This window comes from Corticium candelabrum, chromosome 16, assembly GCF_963422355.1.
Source record: "Corticium candelabrum chromosome 16, ooCorCand1.1, whole genome shotgun sequence".
Lineage (NCBI taxonomy): Eukaryota > Metazoa > Porifera > Homoscleromorpha > Homosclerophorida > Plakinidae > Corticium > Corticium candelabrum.
The window spans coordinates 3,954,068-3,978,519 of NC_085100.1; the positions used below are offsets into that span (position 1 = coordinate 3,954,068).

Consider the following 24,452-nt stretch of genomic DNA (forward strand, 5'->3'; position numbering starts at 1 on the left):
ACAGGCGTTTGTTGCATGTAGACTAATACCACTCAATAAATGTCCTGGCTTAAGGCCAATTGGGATTGGTGAAACATTTAGAAGAATAATTTCGAAATCTATTGCAGCAGTAGTGAAGGACGACATCTGCCAATGTGCTGGTTCATTGCAAGTTTGTGCAGGGCAAGAAGGTGGCTCTGAAGCTGCAATTCATGCCATGAGATCAATATTCCACGCTGATGAGTCTGACTGTGTGTTGCTTGTGGACGCAAAAAATGCATTCAACACACTCAATCGTAATGCGACCTTGCATAATTCTAGGTTAATATGTCCTGCTCTCTCAACAATACTGATTAACACCTACAGAGTGGCAATTACCATGTACGTTATCGGCGGAGAGATAATACAATCAGTGGAAGGAACAACTCAAGGAGACCCATTGGCTATGGCAATGCATGCCATCGGAACTGTTCCTCTGATCTCTAGCCTTGCGGGAATTTGTAAACAAGTATGGTTTGCAGACGATGCGACTGGAGCAGGTACCATAAATGAAGTTTGGAAATGGTGGGACAAGCTGACTGAAGTAGAAGGGGATTTTGGTTATCAAACCAATGCGACCAAGTCATGGTTAATCGTAAAACCTGAGGCAAAGAAACAAGCTGAAGTGGTCTTTGCAAATTCCGGTGTTCGTATAACAACTACAGGAAAGCGACATCTGGGTGCTGCCTTGGGTGATGACTGCTTGGTCGAGGAGTATATACGAGGAAAGGTAGATGAATGGGCTAAGCAAGTGTTGAACTTGACATTAATTGCAAAAACGCAACCACACGCTGCTTACTCAGCATTTACACATGGTTTGATAGGGAGATGGAACTTCCTGCTGCGTACAGTCAAAGAGATTTCACATCTACTGGCTCCATTGGAGAAGGTCGTCCGTCAACAATTCATTACTGCTCTCACAGGTCAAACTGCTATCAGCGACGAAATGAGAAGCCTTCTAGCTTTACCTTGTAGACTTGGTGGTCTAAATATTATTGACCCTACACAAATGGCTGATTGGCATTATCAAACTTCAGAACGAATTACCGCCCCTCTTGCAGCTGAGATTGTAAATCAATAACCTTCCTACTCTGTAGACAAGAAAGAAATTCAAAAAACAAAAATGGCATCAAAGTCAGAGAAAGAAGCAGCCCATAAATCAACCTTGAACAAGTTGAAAAGTGACGCATCTCCCTCGCTAAGAAGAACCATAGAACTGGCAGGAGAAAAGGAAGCATCGAGCTGGTTAACTGTCTTGCCGATCCAAAATCACGGATTCATCTACCAAAGTGTGAATTTAGAGATGCCATTTGTTTAAGATATGGGTTGTCAGTGAAGGGCGTTCCCTCAAAGTGCTCATGCGGGTCAACATTCAATGTTGACCATGCTATGATATGTCCCAAAGGAGGATTTCCAACTATCAGGCATAACGAAGTGAGGGACATCACTGCAGATTTGATTAGTGAAGTATGCTCGGATGTGGCCATCGAACCGAGGCTAAACCCCTCTCAGGTGAATGCCTACACAATCGTACTGCCAACAGGGACGAAGAGGCACGGCTGGATGTTTCGGCAAGAGGTGTATGTCGTCGTGGTGAACGCGCATTTTTCGATATTAGGGTGTTTTACGCCAACGCGCAAAGTTACCAGGAGATGACCTTACCGCAAATCTTTCGGAACCATGAACTTGAGAAGCAGAGAGCCTATGGCGAGAGAGTCAGAGAGGTTGAAGGAAGTAGCTTCACTCCATTGGTGTTGTCGTCAACTGGAGGCATGGGAAGAGAAGCAAACACTTTCTACAAACGGCTAGCCAGCCTGATCTCAGACAAACAGGACACTTCCTAAAGTCAAACAATGGCACTAATACGATGCAGACTGAGTTTTTCTCTACTACGATCTGCAATTCTTTGTGTTAGAGGGACGAGGTCATCGAAGCGCCATCCAGTACATCTTGACTGTGTTGACAGCATCGTCAGTGAGACTCGCCTCACTGTCTAAGAACTCTTTTAGAACTAGTATATTGCATTATTGGTACAAACTATTGGATTGTATTCGATGTTGACTGTTAGACAACTAGCCTGTAATAGAGCAGCCATATGTTGAAAATATATGTATAGAATCCATCCATCCATCCATCCATCCATCCATCCATCTATTTATTACTTGTGCTCCATTATTACCATGACGGTACCGGAGATGCAGGCCAAAAAGCCCTCAAATCTACACTGCTTGAGGTCTGTCTCAACAAAAACGCTGGTGATTATAAAGACCTTGTTGTTTGAAAGTCTGATGCCAAGCTGACATGGAATCCTTGAAGAGGTAGAATGACAACTTTGGTGACTAATCAAACTGCCTTGTTATATGCCTGAAATGAGCAGTCAGGTTGGGTACACAGTGCAGAAGACTCGTTGTTGACACCATCGTTTTCTGTCATCTTTAAGGCTCTTGTTTTTGTTTTGTGCTTCCTTGTTGAAATCCTCTGCGCTATGTTTGATGACGGAGTGCCCAGAGTTGTGCTCTTTCTCCCTCTAGAATTCTAACAAGATACACTGTTTGAGGTCACCAGACACAACATCAAAGAATCTGCTCATTGGACATCCTTACGAGATGTCTATGAAAACGAAGGCGACGTTATAGGAGAATTAATGATATCCTTTGCTGTTTGGCCATCTTGCGTATCGTAGTGTGACGCTTCTGCTCCCTGTCCGAGATCCCCAATATAATTTAAAGGCAACAAACATGAGGCTCAAGGAGGACAGTGCACTCGAGACCATCCAGCAAGGTTGAAAAGATCACTCTGTTCAAAAGACGAACCTTGGTGCAGGTCTTGATCTTACGTTGTTCCACAAGGTCCGAGAGAGTGACTGGAAGGCATGGAAGACTTTACGAATTCTGGAATTAAGCATACCTGGTAAGGTGTTTGCCAAAGCTATCCTAAATCGGCTCAAGCCCAGAGCAGAACAGCTTCTCTGTGAACGCTAGTGCGGGACCAACTTTTTCTCTATGACTATTGATGGAGAGCGCACGAGAATATCACCATCTCATCTATGCTTGTTTTATTGATCTAACAAAGGCATATAATTCGTTCAACTGCAGTGCTCTTTGGCACATCTTTCCTCATTCATATCGCTTGCCTTCCACGTTGCTGGCCATTATTCGTGCCCTACACGAGAATTCCAGTGCTGCAGTAAAGTCCTATGAGAAGATATTAGACAAGTTTCCTGTCACCAACGTGTTCGAATCTTTTGGTTACCAATCTGGAGCATGCCGACGATATGGCTCTTCTCTTTTGACATTTCGTTTGACCTCACCACAATGCTGGATTCTGTATCAAACTGCTGTAAGAAACTGGGTCCCGCTATTAGCAGCATTGACCTTGTACCAGGAAACGAGACTATTGAAGTGGTCTCTCATTTCCAGTATTTGGGCATCATTGTTCAAAATGATTGTGGATTGGACACAGGTTAAGGGGTGGTGAATTGCCAGATTAACAATCAAAGCTGTCTCCATTGATGATATTCCCATTGTGTCTCCCTTGTCTACCTTGTCGGATACATCTCCATCAAACGACAACTTGTCTATTTCTCTCTCTGAAGAGGAGATCACACGAGCCATCTCCCAGTTAAGATCTGGAAAAGTGTTTGCCCCAGTCCTCGACTTGGCATGGACAAATCCACGAGACTGAGAAGAAATTGAGAACTCTACGAGATGTAGACTTAACCTTCTTGGTTTGAAAGCTGAGGTATTCTAAACATCCACATGGGATGTGCATAGCGCATGTTGGGGCACTAATCCAACTGTGCGACGTCGTGCTCTTTGCAAGGCCATAGCCCAGGAACCGAGGATCACTGCTAGGAGGTTGCACAACACATACACACACACACACACACACACACACACACACACACACACACACACACACACACACACACACACACACCTAGTCTCCTGTCTCGCTGCTTCGAATGCCTGTGATATTTGCAGAGCCCTCTCTAGTGTAAGGTCTACCTCTGCCAACCCTTTCCTTTGTAGTGCTTCACTATTCAACCCACATACGAGTTGGTCGCGTAGCGTGGTTTGTAAATACTCCCCAAACTCGCAGTCCTTTGCTAACCGACGCAGCTCAGACCAGTAGACAACGATTGACTCACCTTCTCGCTGTTGTCTTTAGAAGAACTTGAATCGCTGCGCTATGACGACTACTTTGGCCTGGTAGTGCCTCTTTAGCACGTCAGTCAGCGCCTCCAACTCGATATCTTGCGGCAGTCGTGGTCTCACTAGGTTCTTCAATAGGGTGTAGGTCGTCCCTTCGATGCTCGTCAAGAACACTGCCTTCTGTTTGTCTCCGTCGTCGATCGAGTTAGCTGTAGAATACAAGAAGAACATCTCTTTATAGTCCTCTACGGTGTCAAATCCTGGACTGAACTCCGCCCAGCGTCCGTGATAACTTGCAGCAGCCATACCGTCGTGTGTTTACTCTGATAGTTCAAACTCCTATCGTTCAATTACAATCTCTTGTCGCAACTGTATCGGTGCTCCTCAGTGTCGTACCGATCTTCTTGTGGCTACGTACTCTTCGCCACTCTCCGAGTATATCCTCATTGCCAATTGTTGTATAGCTCACCAGCCGTACTACTCCGCTGTAGACTAGGCTAAGTATCGCGTATACCGACTCAGTGGACCGGTTATACCAGAATCTATTCTGCTACGGCAAACGACCCGTACTCTACTGCACAAGTGCACTCAACGCTAGTTTACGCTAGACTAACGTAACACGCAATCTGCAGTCACACCTAAAGCGCATGCTCTCTATACCACAGCAGCCATCTCAGCCATTACTTTCTCGGCCTCGGCCTCGTCTTTCTTGTCCAGCAGTGATAAAAATTTGACAAATTCTACAGTCAATTGAAATGGTAAGTTTTGACAACTCTTTCCACTAGCTCCTTCAATGCAACATAGTAAGACAGGAATGGTAAAACACGTATATACTCCTTTCATTATAAGAAATGCGTCTACCTTTCAACTCTCTCTTTTTCAAATCTGCTTTGAAAACGACGGAAAGCTGACTAACATCTATTGTAAAAGCAAATTGCTAAACAACATATAATTGTTTGGTGTGATTGTGTGTGTGTGTGTGTGTTTGTGTGTGTGTAGATATTAGAGGTTCAAATTCACCTTTGCCAGGCTTCTCTCCTTTGAGCAGTGTTTGCTGTGATGGTGGCAAAGTAAATCGCGAGAGCGATGATGAAAATGTAGAATGACTGGAAGTGCGTCTCATCAAATGCTCTTCCTTGCACAAGAGAGTTACTCAGCGATGTACGTATACATTAACTACTATTAATTTTTGTAATACCATAAATCTGCTGCGGAGCGATTGTGACACTTTACAGAACATTTTCGATTGCTCTTTTTGCGGCAGGCTTTGTGCATTCTGAAGCTACACTGAGCGCTTGCGTGAACACTAAAATGAGGGGAGCAGGAGCAACTGTTTGGAGACTTAGGTTTATTTAAGCCTGTCAAAAGATGGTTCAATAATCTTGCTCTTTGCAATTACAATTTTAGATACTGGATCCTCATTCGTGAAAGCGCTTACGCCTGAGTGTGACAAGATGCCGTCTTCCTTTGGGAACTGTTCCTGAAACTTTGGTCCAAGTAAAGAGCAAACTTGAGAGATAAGACTGAGGCCGATATGCAGCTAGATTGAGTGTGGCCGTCGAAACAGAAAACAGAAAGCTGACAAATAGCTGACAATGCTTAGGAAAGGATCTCTAGTATTCCAAGTCTTGGAAATTCTCCAGAAGGCAAGTTCGTGCTCTTGGCCGTTGGCCGAATCTCCTGCGCACACAATTAATGCAAGGAAACCTTGTTTCGTAATGGATGCATGTGTAAAGCTAACAAATAAATCAACTCTCTTGCTTACCTCACTATCGTTGCTTTTGCTTTCGTTGGCTGTTTTCTGAGAATTTTCTGCTGGCCTTTGCTCTTGGCCTGACAAAGTGACGTTTCTTTCAGTTTTGCGGTCATCTTCAATTTTTGCGCAAAACTGTGCCGAATCTCCACGGCGCAAGTTATCAAAAACAGGCGGTAGCAAAGATAAGTTGGCTGATTTATCTACATCTAATGAAAACAGTCAATAGCTTCCAGATGTGACGTTGTAATAATTATTAGTGCCATATCTTGCATAGTACAATGTCTGACCTGTATTTCTAGATTTTTCTAAAGACAACAACGGAGATGTGACGTCGGTTACCGAAAACCATTTTGTGGTTGAGTTCCCCTGATGATGAAACTCTACTTAATGTCGGCTCTGATCCGGTTGCGCCTCTACTACTTTGCCAGGTACAGACGTAATGAAACGATGATACTGCTTCTTTCTCCGTCGACCTGTTCTCATTGCAGGAAAGCGCACGAAGACATCATCTCCCACTTTATACTCTGTGGGTACCCTCATTCCAAGACGACGAGCAATCGTCTTAGAGGCAGCTTTGTTGGTGGACTTCAGGGCAGCTTCTCGTATCAAGCGACAAGTTTCGAGCCAGGTAGCGACGCAATGGCTCCGAACACTACCTTGATCACGTGCACTGTCTGCAACCTCGGAATTAAATGTAGGGTCTTGCACTGCTTGGAGATCGCTGAATGAGAAAGCAGCGTCCTTTTCAGTGTACTTGTCCGTGTCCACAAGGTCACCACTAGACCCATCGTCATACTTGCAATCATTTCTATTTTCGGTCGTCGCCGTGACATGGCCAAAAGGGACAGCGTTGTTTGGTCTGCTGTAAAAGACTTCGAAAGAACATAATTTAGATCCTAGTATTTAATACAAATTACAGACATAATATTGTATTGCTCTCTAATTGATATGCTTTACCCAAAGCCTGATGCGGCGACACATTGTAAAGGTGCTCATAAATGGGGAGTTCCTCGACCCAATTGACGCCCTCTGTGCCGTTCACTGTCATTTCATACCTGATTTTACTTTTCAGGTACTGATTGACTTTTCAATCTGCAATATATCACTACTACAGTGCTTGTGACGTATAAGGTATGAAGACTCAACCTTTCCCTGAGATTGTGGGTGGTAAGGCCTGCTAAGAATTACAGTAATATTCATGGCAGAGGACAACATTTCAACCACTCCTCGAAACTCGTTGCCTTGATCTGATTAAATTATTCGCGGTGGACCAACAGTGTACCATATATTAAGCAGTTCTTGAGCCCCCAAGTAAGGAGACTTTCCCAGCAATGGCCGGAGAAATAAATGCCTAAGTAAACAAAAGAAATTTATTTCAAGTCTTGGAAATTTCCAAAATATGGTAATTACCTGCTGAACACGTCTAGAATGCTAAGAAAAAATCTGTACGTCGGACCGTCTGGCTCAACTTCAACTGGAATGTCTGACAAGTCTACCAGATCTAACTGATTTCGCTCCTGTACTTTAGAAGCGGTTATAGGCTGCAACGGCGCCCTAGTCAAAAACTTAGGATGTAAAGACTGGGCTTCTCGTGTTGCACTAATGTGTGTTTGAATGAGACGTTCATCCACTCCGGCCAAGTGCTTTGAAATTAGTCCATATAGTGTCTTTGCATTAGCACCTTTGCTGCGGTTATAGAAGGTAGTGATCAATCCTTCCACTTCTTCTGCGTGGACGACAATTTTATTTGAAGATGAGACAACAAGTCTCTCAACAATGCCACTAACGTTTTTCGATCTGGGATCGAAGACATGTCGGATTGCAAACTGATTTTTGCACAGACTTGTAAACCTTCCATTGCAATGGCAATTTTCTTTCATTCGCCGATGGTCTGTTTGAGATATCAAGTACCTAATAAGAAGGTCAAATTCTGCTTTTGACAGAATTCTTTGACCACCCATATCTTCAATCGACACATCACATTAGCTACGTTGATGCGTGAGACTATATAGGAACAACAGTCCGCTTATCGGAAAATAACTGTTCACAGTTTGTCTGATCGCACATAACCCATTATAGGGTAGGTATTTCTTGCACCTACTTCATCACAACCTCTTTCATTAAATAGTAAAAGATTTAATTTAATTCAATTCACGTTTACATATATTTTTATTGACCAGCTAGGCTTCTCACTAACAGTTTGTTGCTGTTGATCAAACAAATTTTCAAGTTCACTTTTACAATAATTAAAAAGTTATTTCCAAGTTATTTTCATAAAATATTTAAATTCTATATTTATAATTTGTACTAGAATGTATTGAAAACACCAATAAAATATAATTACTGAATTTAATTTATCCCATTAGAAAATATAATTGTTATCAATAATAAAATTCATAATAGTTATCAGTTTATCATGTTTTCAGGCTATAAATTTTTGTTGACAAATATCACTTCAGTTAATCGATTCTGTTGCCAGAATAATTTCTGATGTGCAGATTGTTCCAATACATTTTAACACAATTTACTTGACCAAGAGTTAGTGCGTAACATACCCTTGGCATATTGTACGTACCATCAGTGATGTGGAAGACTTTGTGTCTTAGTCTTAGAAATGAATGCCAATACATACAATGGTTGCATGCACTGCTACTTTACTCTCTTGTTTGTAAAAGCAGAGTGTAGTTTATTTGCAATTTATTTGACCAAGAGTTAGTGCAAACAGTTCCTAGCATACTTATTCAATACAACCCTAGGCATATTGTACCATCAGTACACTGTTGTGTCACACTCTTAGAAATGGATACATACGAAGGTTGTACAGCTACTTTACTGTCTTGTTTGTAAAAGCAGAGTGTAGTTTCATACTAATATAAATTATGTTAGTCTGGGAAGAGAATTTCTAATGTTTATGTTACCTGCTTCTGATGCTAAACACATCTGAGAGGATGACTAAGATGTAGCAGAGTAGTGGCATAGATGTATTTGGCTATATTCTGTATTCTACAGCAGCACTGTCTGGAACAAATTTTATTGCAAGGCTTCTTGACATGCTCAATTGTTCTAGCTGAAGACAGACATTCGTCTAGAACATTTAATTAGTACAATGCAACGAGACTTCTTAATTAATTAATTGACTATGTAATCACATGCTAGAGTAGGACTGCCCAAAATTATTTGGAAAGAAGAAAATATTTTCAGAAACTGACTGCTATACAGAATAACATGAGTACAGAATTGTTCGGTATTTGGTCGAGATGCTAGGGTCTCGCACGATAAATGCTATCCAAGTAATAACTAGTAGTCTACTGTTCCAATGACGCATGTACAAGCCGCATGCTTGACGCAAAAACACACACAATCCACTAGCTAGAAAGATGCAGACGTATTCGAAACACGTACTCGACTGACTAAAGTGTCTAATATCAGTCTTACCACTGCTTGGTCGTTGGAGTCTACTTCCAGTCGAAATAGAGTTCCTGTTAGCTGCAGGGCTGTAGAAACTTTACAAGTTTAACGCGCGCTACGTAACTACTTTCATATAGACAGTGTGTACATACACGTGTGGTATGCAGGCCTGCATCCAGAAATTTTAATTAAACATAGCGTTGATCCACTAACACTTATAAAAAACTAACTAATCTTCTCTCTTTTAACAAAAATTTTTATTGGTAAAGGTTGACTACAAATTTTTTACACTGATAATTATTAATTAATATATTAATAAATTACAAATATGTGATATAATGTAATCACCTGTGGAATTAACTACTAGGCAAATCAGCAGCATTGACCTGGCCGTTAGGTAAAGAAATGGGCGTTTTGTGTGGATAGTCTAAACAGTCAGTTTACTTACTATAACGCTTGGTCATTTGTTTGCTAGTCAACGAGATCATCTTGCTTCTAGTGTAACAGATTAAGTATGCGATCAGCTGCACCCAGTCTACTCAATGCCTCGTAGATGTTAAACGCTGCAACGCCATTCATCTAAAATATTAAAATATTAGGTAAATACATTACAATCATATATATATGCTTATATTTTTTAATTATATTTTTTAAAACTCACCCAAAACCAACCCAAACCCTCCACTCTACAAAAAGTCTAGAACGTCATCAGAGCAATCTACAGACAATCTCTCTAGAATTATCTTTGCAATATATATATATAACCAGAGTTTAATAGAAAGCCGTTGGTGGAAATAGGACGTGGCCTGGCTCATTGTGAGTTGACTGTGGAATATTGTTCTTCTGCAGATTAATTTTAATATATAGCGTCAATCTGACCAGATAACAAAAACGCCGTTTGTTCCTTCCGATTTCGACATTTCAACAGGTTGCATCTTTACGGTGGCGCAAATGGTCCGTGACCCTTTCGGACATTTCAATTTTCAATTTTCAAATTTTAATTTTCAAATTTTAATTTATATTTTTTATTTTTTATTTTTTAATTTTTTGTTAAAGCTTTTCAATTATTTTGCTGAAAAAAATTAATTTGGCAAGCAAATTTTTATTTTTGATTTTTGATTTTTATTTTTAATTTTTTTATTTTTCGTTGTTCTATTTTCAAGTTTCTATTTTTGATTATATTTGGTTGAGTTGAATGTTAAAAGAATTGAACGCGGAAAGAACGAAACATGAACGCAGCAAATTGAACGCAGCAAAAACCAAAAACGAACGCAGCAAGAGCGAAAATTGAACGCAGCAAGAACGAAAAACGAAACAACCTTGTGTGAATTACGCAGCAGGGAGTCTGGTGAAACACGTGCCCTAGTCATAACTCAACGCGGGAGGGAGTCGTTTTTCATTCCAACACGTGCTGCTGATTGAAAGGGACGGAGTGAATCTTCGACGACTTCCTTTTAGAACGATCTCTGCAATTTCCGCTCTAGCGAGAAGGAAATCTCTCTCTCCCAAAAAAATAATCAATCTCAGGTGCGATCAGCCATTGCTAATGAGCAGAGTACATATTCATAGTATATAAATTTATCTACTATCACCTAGAATTCTAACAATTGCAACAGTCTAACTAAATCTAAAACTCAACAAATTTAGTAACTATACTGAAACTCGTTCAAACTCTGTTAGGTTACTCTAGATTAACTACCATTTATACACACAGTACACAGCAACTAGAAACAAAGATGCCTGGTTTGCTGTTCTACACATGCGCGCGTACGTGCCTCCATCACCTCGGGAATTGAATCTTGAGCTTCCGTTCTTGCGGATGGCTCTCTTGTCACTGCAGACCTGCGTAAGCCGGACGACGTCGTGTACTGCTGGCCAAGTACCTCGGGTATAGCTATATAGCTCATGCAGACTCGGTTGACTCTGCGCCGTCATAATCGCACCGTCGCTGTGAACGAGGCTGCTACCTTAGATGCATGAGAAGACTGGCAGAAACGACAGCGAATCTTCTCCCAGTGCCAAATATGCCACCGCTGTACAAGACCTCCGGCAAACATCACAACCTGCTGTCGGCAGTGGCTTGGGTGTCAGCAGTGCGTAGAGCGGTGGCAAGTTACAAGTGGCCGACGTTGCCCTCTGTCTCTGCATTAGCTACAACATGAAGGTCTAGTGAGGACGACTCTGCGTGACTCTCCGTATACGTAGCTTGGACGAATTGACAAAGCTGGGCAAGCAAGTAAGTCATGTATTGCATACCCGAGGTACTCGGCCAGCATACGACGTCGTTCGGCTTAAGGCAGGTCTGCAGTGACAAGAGAGCCATCCGCATGGACAGAAGCTCAAGATTCAAGTTCAGAGGTGATGGAGGCACGTACGTACGCGCGCATGTGTAGAACAGCAAACCAGGCATCTTTGTTTTTAGTTGCTGTGTACTGTGTGTATAAATGGTAGTTAATCTAGAGTAGCCTAGAAGAGTTTGAACGAGTTTCAGTATAGTTACTAAATTTGTTGAGTTTTAGATTTATCTAGACTGTTGCAATTGTTAGAATTATATGTGGTAACAGATAAATTCATATATCATGCATATGTGCTCTGCTCATTAGCAATGGCTGATCGCAACTGAGATTGATTATTTTGTGGGAGAGAGAGATTCCCTTCTCGTTAGAGCGGAAATTGCAAGAGATCGTCCTAAAAGGAAGTCGTCGAAAATTCACTCCGCCCCTTCCAATCAGCAGCACATGTTGGAATGAAAAACGACTCCCTCCTGCGTTGAGTAATGACTAGGGCACGTGTTCCATCAGACTCTCTGCTGCGTAATTCGCACAAGGTTGTTTCATTTTTCGTTCTTGCTGCGTTCAATTTTCGTTCTTGCTGCGTTCGTTTTTCGTTTTTGCTGCGTTCAATTTCATTCTTGCTGCATTCATTTTCGTTCTTTCCGCGTTCAATTCTTTTAACATTCAACTCAACCAAATATAATCAAAGAAAGAAACTTGAAAATAGAACAACGAAAAATGAAAAATGAAAAGTAAAAATTGCTTGCTGAATTAATTATTTTTAGCAAAATAATTGAAAACCTTTGACAAAAAATTGAAAAATAAAAAATGAAAAATGAGAAGTGAAATTTGAAAATTAAAAATTGAAATTTAAAATTGACAATTAAAATGGCCGGAAGGGTCACGGACCCCGGAAGGGTCACGGACAGTAAATATCTCTCTAGACTGCAGAGCTACTGCTCCGTATTCAAACGAGCAGGAGGCATGAAGTACCTCAGAGTCCTCACCGACTGTCGTGTTGTACCCTTGAAAAACACTCCGAGACAAAGTGGGTATGCAGTTGGCATCATCTACCAACGCTTCGGTTCCTACTCCTCAGGTGAACTCCTCACTAGTTTCCTGCAGTTTGAGCTCAAAAATAGTAAAACTTTGATTTCCTAAAGAAACATTTCAAGTAACTCAGCATCCTCTATAGAAAACAAAAAGTACAAAAATTTTGATACTCATTTCCAATATTTTATGATGTAGGGCCCGTATGTTACCAGGTATGCACGGGTCGAGCTCCGGTTCTACATAATCTTGCTCCACGCAGTCGCATGCGCTCGTAAACGAATACACTTTATTCTACGTATACAACACGTAAGTGACAAGTTTAAATTAATTTATTCTATTACAGTCCTCACGGATTTGAAATCGTAGATTTCTGTGCCCTCAGACCTCTGGGACTTTTCGAAGAGGCTAGACTAAAAGTTGAGGTACACTTTTTGTCTTCAAGATCGTAAGCCAAAAACATCGAAATGATAGATGCAGTCGTCGCTTCTTGATCGACAACGGCTTGCACGAACACTCCTCTACTTTAACAGCTGCTGAGAGTGCAGCATCCCGCTCCTGTCACCTGATGTGTAGTCAACAACAGAGCGGTTGTTACTACGGCCACGACGACTACAGAAAAGGGAGAGACATCGACAGCCATCGTCACGTCTTTTCTGGAAATGAACATGTGACGAACCCTGCCTACTTTTAATGTCACGTGAGTTCGTCACGTGTGTGATTTACACGTATTAATTAATGAAGTATGCATGTACATGACTGTCAGTCTACTTTAGTAAGTTTCTATTGGCTAACTTAAATAATATTGAGCGTTTCAAATTTAATAGAAGATGAGGAATGTTATTATTATATGTAATACTAAATTATTAGATTATCGAAACGGTATTTGGACCACTTATTACATACGGCTGCGCAAAATACTCGACTCATTAACCTTTACTAACGTTAGTTGGTTAACTGGATTACTAAAACAACAACGAAACCAACCACTAGTTGTAGTATTGGCCGAGTTTCTGCATGTAGAGCTCTAATCCGATCTTGTAGCGCGCGCACCATGGGCGTAAGTGCGAGGCAATGTGAAGACGTCATGGACAGGAATACCGTTAAAGGGTAACTGCAACGCAAAAATCCAAAATTCTTTTATGTTGTAAATTGATAGTTCTAGTTGCATATATAACAGGAAAATAGTTTTAGACTTTTAAGTTTAGTCCTCGATAACACGTCAAAGTTGCTTCCGGTTCTTCAACTTCCGATTACGGGCGTGGTGTAGTGTGACGTCACTGAGGGGAGACGCGTGTGCGTCTGTATTGTCAGCGGCCTGTAATAATGACTAAATCTTCATATCCAAGGCAACGCTGCTAGGGTGGAGGCGACGGCAGCAACAGCGAGTCTTCTGAAGAGTCCTCTGGAGGTTTTTACGTGATAATAACATTCCGTCATCGCATGAATCGCAGGATGAAGGAGATCTGCTTAGAGCCATTAATAAGTATACGTAGTGATTAGACCACACAGGTTTGAGTTTACCGACAATGCCTTTGAAGCTTTGAGATCGCCTGCTGCCTTGGAAGCGGACGAGAAAGAGGACAGGCTACCCGATATCCTGTCATCATTGCAAGTAGAAGTACAATACGTCCTAGATACCATCTACATTGGTCGGACGTCACGTGACTATGGTAGAACTATTAAATAGAATTGCGCTAATAGATTTGCTCGCATTTTGTTCATTTGCCAGTTGTAGATCCAGGAATTGCCGAAAGGAACAAGTTGGTAACAATCTTATTTATGACGTCACTATAAACTCTTAAGTTAAACGTAAGAAATGTTCTAGAAACAAAGGTATTCAACAGCAGTAAATTTAATATTGCATTGGCATGATAACAACAGAAGTATGTGAACTCAACTTTAACTCGAAACAAGTTTGCAAGTACGTAGCAGTGAAAGGCATATTTCAAAAGATTTAACGGTCGAACAGTCCCGGAAGTAAGTGTTCCCTAACAGTAGCGCGAGTTTAGTAATTTATACCGACGACAGATGCTGCAAAGTTTAATCCAGACTCTAACCCTAGCCCTAAAGCCTCAACCTAGCTCTAAAGCCTCACCGTAGCCCAAACCCTAACCTTGCGTAGCCCTGGACTAGGGCTAGACTACTATGACCATGCAGTAGTGACTATGCAGTCTCGCTGCGCTTTCGCCATTCGGTTTCGCCATTCGGTTTCGTCATTCGCTTTCGTCATTCGCTTTCGTCATAAACATAAAAATTCAAACATTGCAATGTGTAATGTTGATCAGCTAGGGACATCTAGTATAGATGGCAACGACCAAATGTCATTGAGTGTTGATCTCATCTCTGCACAGATTGGTTCTAAGCTGCGATATCGACCGTCTTCCGGCTCTCAGTTTTGGCATCGCCAATCGAACGTGAGATGTTTACGGGTTGTATTGGAAACCATAAGCAGCACACTTTGGTTGCATTTTAGACGTTGCGTTTCGCCTTCTGAAGTTGTCAACATCACTAATACGGAAGTTGGAGTTTCGCCGATATTGTATGCACTGACAGCGTCTGCTTACGTTTACACCACCAGTCAAGACGAACATTACTCTTGTTCACCTTGCAAAACAGGCTATTACGGGCGGTCGTATTTGCAACAAAATCAGAAGATTTCTACTTGTTTGCGTTGCCCGGAAGGTTAGAGACGCAACTGTATGTATATTTTGTCTTTTCTAATTAACTCGAATGTCTAATACAAATTAAAATCTATTAAGTGCGCAAAACTAATCAAAAATAAATTTTTGTCGTAACAATTATCTAAATATACAAAAATTAGTCAAGATTGTCAATGTCGTTCACCTTCTGTTACAATAGTTTAAAACTGCAAGTCGTTTGTCATCAGACCATGTAAGCCAAAGATTAACTGTTTTAAACTGTTTAAAAATAACTGTTGAAGAAATTATGTAATTAATAAGGATTGTATCTTAACAAAATCAAAACAACATCTTCAACCTTTTGCATAACAGATGATAGTATTTCAAGTAATCTAAAACGTAAAATAAAACCTAGACGATGAATTAAACGTTCTGTTTGACATCACTATATCGAGATAACTATTAAATAATGACATCACACCAGAATGGACTTACGCTTTAAGATGATTGGTCGCATCCGCTCTTGCGACATTCTAGGACAAACCATCCGTAGCAATAACATGTGACACTGAGAAAATTCGGAGAGTTATTGCGATTCTTGTAAGTTTAAAGAGACTGAGTGAAAAAGAGAGTAGACAATCTAATCTTAGCGCGCGTCGTTGGTCGTTTGCATGATCGTTCGTTTGGTCGTTGGTCTACGCTCGGCAGTACTGTAAACTAGCGTTTAATTCCTCGGGTAGCAATAATTTGATTATGAAACCAAGAGTGTATAAGTCGCTTAGTTGATATTCATTTTATAATTATAATACAACTAGCATAAGAGTATACTATAGGAAAGTTTTCAAGGTTTGAGAGGCGAGGATTACTGTAATACAATGTTGTGCAACAAAGTTGTTCTTTATTGCATTGAAAGTAATCCAACGAGGCAAGGAAGTTGTTGAAGACCATGGTTCTATTGGCTTCTACGGTTCCTACGCTTACGAGAACTAGTATACTGTCACTGTGTATAGGGCGTGCTATCGTTGCCAAAACATTTTTGCATAGAAGTTTGCATTCGCGTTTGCGTTTGCAGGGACGTTTGTGTTGACGTTTGCGTTTGCATTTGCATTTATATTCGCGTTTGCTTTTCGCGTTTGCATTTGCATTTTCATTTGCGTTCACATTTGCATTCCAATTTGCATTTGCGTTTGCATTTGCATTAGAATTTGAATTTCAATCTGCATTTGCGTTTGCTTTTCGCTTTTGCTTTTGCGTTTACAATTGCATTCGCGTTGCATTTGCATTTGCTTTCACGTTTGCATTTTGTTTGCATTTGCATTCGCGTTTGCTTTCGCGTTAATTAATTAATTTGCTTTTGCATTTGCATTAGAGTTTGCTTTTGGCAAATGCAAACCTCATTCAGCACAAATGTTTTTGCAGAGATGGCACGCCATAGTTGTGTATGTTTCAAGTCGTTCTATTGTCTAGGAGGATTCTATCAAGACGAAGTGGCTCAACAATATTGCAAGAAATGCGTTCCCGGAACATACGTCAGTCCAAACAAGTTGGGAGTGTCTGCAAGCTCGTGCCAGGTGGTCCCAAACGGTACCGACACGTCGCAATTCGCAGGTTACCGTGCTAGCAAATGCCTCCAAGGACACTACAGACTCGATCAATTTGGACCGTGCTACCCGTGCACGTCGCCGGAAGTCGAATGCACAAACGAAATAAAAACATTCTGGCCAGGATATTGGTGGAACATGAAGTATGAAACGGTTGAATTATACGGCGCCTTTGCACAAAATCTTCGAATAGAAAACAGCAGCTATGAGATCGCTGCTTATGCTGAAAAAGCGTTACCTTCGATTTACAAATGTCGCGCGGAGAAGACATGCTCTGGTCAGGAAGGCAATCCTGCAAACTCCATCTGCTCTAAAGGATCTTATGGACCTTTGTGTGAACTGTGCCATGATAACTATTTTCTCACCACAAGCGGATGCTCACGTTGCCCTGCCAAATGGCGTGTGGTGCTGCAATTTGTTGCAATTGTCGTCTCTGTTTTGTTACTAGGAGATTATCTGAGTTGGAAACAAACTACAGCAAGTCAAAAAAGCGACGAGTCACAAAACGAGTCCCTCGATAACGATAAGAAAACGGGCACTTGGCTTGACAGGTTGATTGCAGCGGTGAGAATTGGAATTGGATTTATTCAGGTTATCAATGGAATCACGATGGCTCTGATGTTTGTTCCTTGGCCATCGGGTATGGAAACGATCAGCAGACACTTGGCTGCAATCGAATTTAATCTACTCGAGGTCGTCAATCCTGTTTGTATCAGCAGCCGACTTAGACTCAATCATCTCTGGAAGACTGTGGCTTTAGTTAGCATCGTATCTGGTTTGATCTTAGCAATTGCAATTGCTTACTGGGCATGGAAGGCGCATATGGCACGGAAAAAACATTTCGTTACGTTTGAGTTGCATCGGGTGGCTCTGCAGTTGTGTTTTAATGCTACAATTTGGATCATCTTTGTTTCCTATCCGGCATTAGCTCAGTATATTATCGCCACGATTCCGTATCGACTTTATTCTTGCATTTCTCTCAATTGTACTCAAATGAGCATGCGCAGCAACAAATTCGATAGTCCAGTCTGCCAATGGTACTTGAAGACAGATGTTTCGTTGACTTGCGATTTCTCTGGTGCTCTGTGGAAGGTTTACAACTCGTTTCTTGTTCTAGTTGTAGGTATCCCTGTCGTCATTTTAGTTCTTCTTTACATGAAACACCGTAACGGTTGCGGTTTACAAAGACCACAAGGTCCTCTCGTGCTTGCGCTGTTTTCTTCATTGACGTTCTTAGATGGAAGCTATAAGCCCAATTTTTGGTACTGGGAAGTGCTGGAGATGTTTCGTAAGCTGCTTCTCACTTCTGGATTACAATTTTTTGAAAAAGACGGCACAATGGAGTTGGCCATCGCTTCTATTATTGCTGTCGTGTTTGCCATTCTGCACGCTCATTTCAGACCTATGAAGAAAAGTTTCAAGTGGCAGAATTACCTGCAGCTCTTTTCTCTGTCGATAATTGCTCTCAATGTAATGCTAGGCGTGCTGAAAATGATCGATTCGAGAGACGACGCTGCACGTGATGTCGATGTCGGTGACAAAGTTCTTTTCTCGGTTTTATTCTACTTCGTCAACGGATTGTTCGTGCTACTTTTCATCGGTGATCATTAATCTTATTTTTGTGTAAATTTGCCATTTGGCACTAATCCGTGTTCTTACTTGTTCTAGTGGACGTCATTCTCAGCATTTGTTTAGCTATGAGTCAGACATTTTGTTACGGTTCTCGTTGTTCCTTTAGATGGAAAACTAAGAATTATCAAGAAAACGGTGTAAACGGCAATGGTGACGCAACTCAACCTCTTCTTTATAATTTCTAACAGAAGCTGCAAAAGTGGATGAATGTGACTAAAATGAACATTTAGAAATAGTGTAAGAATGCTTGTCATTGTCACAATATTTAGAAATATAATACAGATGGCAGTAGTAAGAGTAATTGAAGGGTTAACGGTTTTAATTTAGCATTTCCATACTATCTAAAACGTTTGCCAAATAACAAAATGTAAGATCTATTTATTTCAAAATTTATTAAATATAAATTAGCACACAAAATTGATAATAATATTGTTAAAATTCGTTGCTTCTTTGCAATCCGCGCTCTTGGTTTGGTCTAGGAATGGCGTACAAAGCTAAATGTCAATAAATTGAATATTTTTTCATGTTCGAGACATGCCAAGTCCTCGATAATTTAGAAAAGAGTGAGAGATGCTAACCACGTATAGCAATTGCAACGGCTACAATCCTGTGCGACTCTGTGCATAGTGTCAAGATCTTAGGTTAGCAAGACAAGACTACGCCTTAGAGATCTGGAAACCCGCCGAACCTCGTAGCTTAGCCTCGTCCCTCAGTAGTCTCGCGTAGCCAGACCCCTTTCCGCCGCGCCCTCCCCGGCGAAATGGGGTCTGGTGAACGGCCTTTGATGTCGCTGTGTGTCGTGTAGCCAGAAATCGGCTATCCAAAGACCGGATTTTGTTTCTTAAACGCTTCACTAAAGACCAGACTGGTATGCAAGCAGTGCAATCCTATCTCATTAGCTTCTCTTGTTTTGTAGAGAACAACTCGAAGACTACAGCTAGAGTCGTTGCTGTTTGTGAAATCTGCATGTTTACAGCAACAATTAAACGCGGCCGCGGAGATGTTGACGTCGACAGGCTTCGATTTCATGCAGACATGATCGACGTCGAACGATCTAGCGTTGTGCGCTCGTGTCACAACGGAGTCTGAATGCGAACGTACTGGATGGATGCGAACCTACTCGTCGCTGTTTGTTGTTTGCTGTTTTTGACGTCTAAAGCGACCGCAGACAGTCCAGAGTGAGCGATATCTGGAAGGGCTTGGAGCTGCATGACGTCATCGAAACAAGATGAGTCGTCTTTCTGTGTTTGGGTAATCACTTCATGTGTTTTGTGCTTTGTTTTGGCGAACACATACAGTAGCAACCAGGAAGAGACCACGTTGTGATTGGAGTAATATGAACGGAAGCAGCTTGGGTTGCAGACTTCACTTCTGACACTGCATGTCAATCTGTGGAACACGCAAGTCTCTACTAGGGTAAAGTCGTCTAACCGTGGACACCGCCTAAAGGTGGACAGCTGAAGTTTCGCTTCTTACAACGGAAAAGATTGGTCATCAGTCGCGACGCGGTTTGTTGTAGTAGCAAGCACTGCGTCGTACCTTTTCGGGACAGGACGCTCTTTCAGTTGACGCCGCATTTTCTCACTTTTTCCCGTATGTTTAGACAGTAACCTCGACTATCCTGCCAATGTGAAATCATAACAATCATGCAGCGTTACATATTCAATGCAAGCAATCACCGCTGTACGTTGGTTGCACAGCCTATGCCTTACTCTACCGTACCATGCAGATTTCTTTATTCACCTCTACGAGCAACGGCTAGAATCGAGCAACTTGTAATCAAAAGTGGGCGGGTCTGGGAAGTTGCACGCTAAACCTCAACATACATCCATGCAGAGAACGATACGCCACTTTTTGCACATCTCTTTGCAGCACAGAACTCAGATCCAACACAAGGACAGAACACAAGAGACAGACGACTGCTGCCATCTCATGCAGGTGAAATTCTCACTGCAGATTGATTTATAGAAAAACAGAAGGTTAAAAACGTACAGAAAATGGCAAGAAAGGAAAGCTACAACGTCAAGAACTCGCCTCCTATCAGGGAAGTCCAAGACAACGTTTGCAATGGGAATGGTCGGTTCAAGCAGCGACGAGAATGACTCCTTTTGTAGCAGTTACGGTCAATTGTACTATCAAGACTCAAACAAAGATAAAGAAGGATGGATAGGCAGCGACAATCCCGGCTGTAGCCATTGGTTCCACTTCAAGTGCGCCATGCTCGATGAAATGCCAGAACCTAGCAAATTCTGGAGCTGTCCAGACTGCATAGACGTCTAGGAGACGCGAAAAGCTTGTTGCAAGCGTAGCTTCCAGTTCCGGTCCCCTTTACCGTAATAGATCGTTGGCTTAGTGCGAAAACGTCGCTGTCCACCATTAGCGATAGTAGCGTTAATATCAACCTCTTTAGGACGTCACGTTCTAGTTGAATAATAAGATCTCAACAAATAGCTAGAGACTGGAGAGTGAGCCTGCGTGATCACCAAGGGCCAAGGGTAAATTGCGTTTCTAAATGAGGTTGTCGTAGGACTTCTGATCGGAGCTATTCTAATTACTTCGAAGGGTGTCCACGGTTTGGCGACTTTACCCTACTTACCTTTATACATTATATGATATCTGCCTAGCCCTGAGTAACCTTTACGTAACGATCAATACTGCATGCGTATACTGCATGATCATCATGTATTATTTCATAGATATACATCTAGGGTAGTCCATATATAGCTAGTCTAGAGTTTTGTACTAAATCTTTTGTATTGAATAGACAACAATTGGTCACTGTATATTCAGCTCAGATCAAAGTTGGGATTCCACTTTACATTTCCATCAGATTGTATTGATTTGCAAGAATTTCGTCTAGTTGATATGTATTCGAGTGCCTCCACAGTCGAGATGAAAGAAAGATTTTTGATGTCATTTAGTAAAGTAGACTGCACATTGAGAGTTCTGATAGCTACAACAGCATTTGTGATAGGTGTTGACATTCCAAACATTAGGTGGATTGTTCATTGGAGTCCTCCAAGACTCATTGAAGATTATGTCTAAGAGACTGGGCGAGCTGGAAGGGATGGCTTGACAGCAACTGCACTGCTTGTATATGGACATCTGCACAGGACAGTTTCATCCTCAATGAAGGAGTATGGACAGAATTTTACAACTCATCGTAGGAAGTGCTTATTTGCTGAATTTTTATTTGCTGGTAGTGAAGACATTGCTGAAAAAGGATGTGGTTGTTGCGATGTTTGTGTACTTAGTTGTGACTGTGGTAACTGCTGTACCTTTGACCTTCCAGTGAAATAAATAACTGCATGTTGTAATAACTGTCTAAAATTCTAGATCATGTAGCGCTGCATGCATGCATATCATAAATCATGCAATAAAACATAACTGTCTGACATGTCGACGTGCTTTTGTGTTTGATGAAACCACCAGATGCTATCACCTTGTTGAGCAAGAGAAAACAGTTGGATAGAATTAGTCTCCCTGAAGCTCCACATACTCTGGAAGTTACGCTGCAGGAACACGTGTAATATATAGCTCTTCCAAACAACACATCGAATCTGTACCACCTTGGGACGTCCAGCATTTCTGCCAACGTGGTCTCTTTCTGGTTGCTACTGTATGTGTTTACCAAAGCAAAGCACAAAACACATGAAATGATTACCCAAACACAGAAAGACGACTCATCTTGTTTCGATGACGTCATGCAGCTCCAAGCCCTTCCAGATATCGCTCACTCTGGACTGTCTGCGGTCGCTTTAGACGTCAAAAACAGCAAACAACAAACAGCACCGAGTACGTTCGCATCCATCCAGTACGTTCGCATTCAGTCTCCGTTGTGACACGAGCGCACAACGCTAGATCGTTCGACGTCGATCACGTCTGCATGAAATCGAAGCCTGTCGACGTCAACGTTCCCGCGGCAGCGTTTAATCGCTGCTGTAAACATGCAGATTTCACAAACAGCAACGACTCTAGCTGTAGTCTTCGAGTTGTTCTCTACAAAACAAGAGAAGCTAATGAGATAGGATTGCACTGCTTGCATACCAGTCTGGTCTTTAGTGAAGCGTTTAAGAAACAAAATCCGGTCTTTGGATAGCCGATTTCTGGCTACGCGGCACACAGCGACATCAAAGGCCGTTCACCAGGCCCCATTTCGCCGGGGAGGACGCGGCGGGGAGTCTGGCTACGCGAGACTAGGCGTTCGCCTCGCTCCTCGGTGCAGCGCTCGCGCGTCACATGACTAGTCTTTACAGTGCCACGCGACGAGTGAGGATGTGACGTCAGCCTCTTCATGTGACGCGCGAGCGCTGCACATAGGAGCGAGGTGAACGCCTGGGGCAGAGCCGTATCTAAATCTCTCTATATACGGCAATTTGAAAGAGACTAATCACACAATCTTTTCATTTTCGCGATCTCATCTCGTTGGTGTCGTTTCTCAATCGATTCTCCACATCAGTTAGACGCTATGAAATTGGTGGGACTACTCGCGTGTGCCTTTTTCGCCGTGCAACAGACTGTCGCTTCGAAACCTTGCAGCAGCTTGGGCTTTTTCAGTCAAGTGCCTTGTGATGAAACTCATTCAAGCAAGTGTTATAACATATGTGGTAAGAACACTCGTTTTGCAAAGAGTCTAGACGTAAAACATGTAGGGGTGGAGCCCGTGTGATCATGGCGTTGTAGACGTACCATTGTGCACGTGCAGGTGGAAGACAGACTCCAATTCAGACTTTTCAACTCTGCCTCAACAAACAAACTCTTGTGTCCAAGATCGGCGATGAGGTACGGGGCGTTGTCTCTTTCAATCTAGGTTAGACCGATGTGGGCGTAAAGTGTAGTTTCGTTTGTCACACTTCATGTATTTCATTATAAAATTCAGATCGTCCACTGAATGACGCTCTATTTTACGACTTCCACTTGACGTTTTCGAGCAACAGGCAAGCATTTTTTTCCGGCGAAGTCTGCAATTATCAACCAGAGTTATGTCATACTAGTAAGTCAACATATTCTGACGTCAATTTTTAGCTAAAAAATTTTTTATAGCTATTTTAAGCTTCAACTTCTCTTACCCTCTCACAAGCAAATTTTCACCGTACACAGTAATTTTAGTGATTTCTGTATAAATATGTGCGCTTTAGTTAAAGTTGAAATTGCTAATATTGAAGGGGACTGTCTTCGTTGAAGGAAAACTGTCAGGCAAGGACGGGCTCATCTTGTGCGCAAATGCCAGCGTCGTTCTTTTAAAATAAACAGAAAGAAAACTCACTTGCTCAATGATGTTATTGTTTAGTCTGCTGTCTCTACTAAATTTGTCAATACTATAGCATCTAGAATAGAAGCGCAGCTGACGTATGGTTGTAGTCTGACTTTTCAAGCGTTGACTAGAGATTATGGCTAGACATGAGTATAGACACATTATGTTGTCTACAATACAGCAACAATGTTACTTTATAAAATTTAATAAATAGTAAGCGTTCTCTGTTTCCATAATATCTAGTCATCGTAATACTGAGACATGCAATGCTGCGTGTATGCACAACTATTTCTGCGACTGATCGCCTGTATTTCATGTAATGCTTACGGAAACGTTGTCTGATATGGTTCTACCATTTTCGTGTAACTTTATCGTTTCTATACTAATCTATCGTTCCTAGCTTTCTAGACGTTAACCTACACCTGCGCAATACAGGGGTGACCATGCAACTGGCGCTGTGCATTATGTGTGTGTATGCATGTATGTAAATGTTGTATGTTTATGTATGTATATATGTATGTATGTATGTATGTATGTATGTATCTATGTATGTATGTATGTATGTACAATGTATGTGTGTATGCATGTACATATGTATGTATTTATGTATGTATGTATGTATGTGTATGTATGTATGTATAAACTATGTAGGTAAGAGGTAGGT

The 24,452-nt window shown here is 41.6% G+C and overlaps 3 protein-coding genes across 4 annotated transcripts in view; all 3 read left to right on the forward strand.

The window, feature by feature from the left end:
- Positions 1-2,103, forward strand: part of LOC134192132 (uncharacterized) — a 2,240-nt gene extending 137 nt beyond the window's left edge. The window contains exon 1 of the mRNA XM_062660825.1: positions 1-2,103. This exon is cut by the window's left edge and continues 137 nt beyond it. Within this exon, the coding sequence (XP_062516809.1) occupies positions 1-1,099 (1,099 nt within the window). The 3' untranslated portion in view covers positions 1,100-2,103.
- The window catches only part of LOC134192541 (probable transcriptional regulatory protein Pmob_0807), a 9,565-nt gene extending 4,020 nt beyond the window's left edge, over positions 1-5,545 (forward strand). The window contains exons 4-5 of the mRNA XM_062661280.1: positions 5,202-5,333; positions 5,437-5,545. Coding sequence (XP_062517264.1) covers positions 5,202-5,216 — 15 coding nt within the window. The 3' untranslated portion in view covers positions 5,217-5,333; positions 5,437-5,545. The remainder of the gene's footprint in view (positions 1-5,201; positions 5,334-5,436) is intronic.
- A 17,399-nt stretch (positions 5,546-22,944) lies between these two features.
- Positions 22,945-24,002, forward strand: LOC134192628 (uncharacterized). Of its 2 annotated transcripts, none has more exons than XM_062661374.1 (5): positions 22,945-23,141; positions 23,240-23,344; positions 23,414-23,527; positions 23,578-23,633; positions 23,700-24,002. In XM_062661374.1, exons 1-5 carry the CDS (start codon positions 23,003-23,005, stop codon positions 23,781-23,783), a joined length of 498 nt encoding a protein of 165 aa, XP_062517358.1. In that variant the 5' UTR covers positions 22,945-23,002; the 3' UTR covers positions 23,784-24,002. The 2 variants fall into 2 exon arrangements, with proteins under 2 accessions (XP_062517358.1, XP_062517359.1); XM_062661375.1 differs by having other exon boundaries at positions 23,588-23,633.
- The last annotated feature ends 450 nt before the right edge of the window (positions 24,003-24,452 follow it).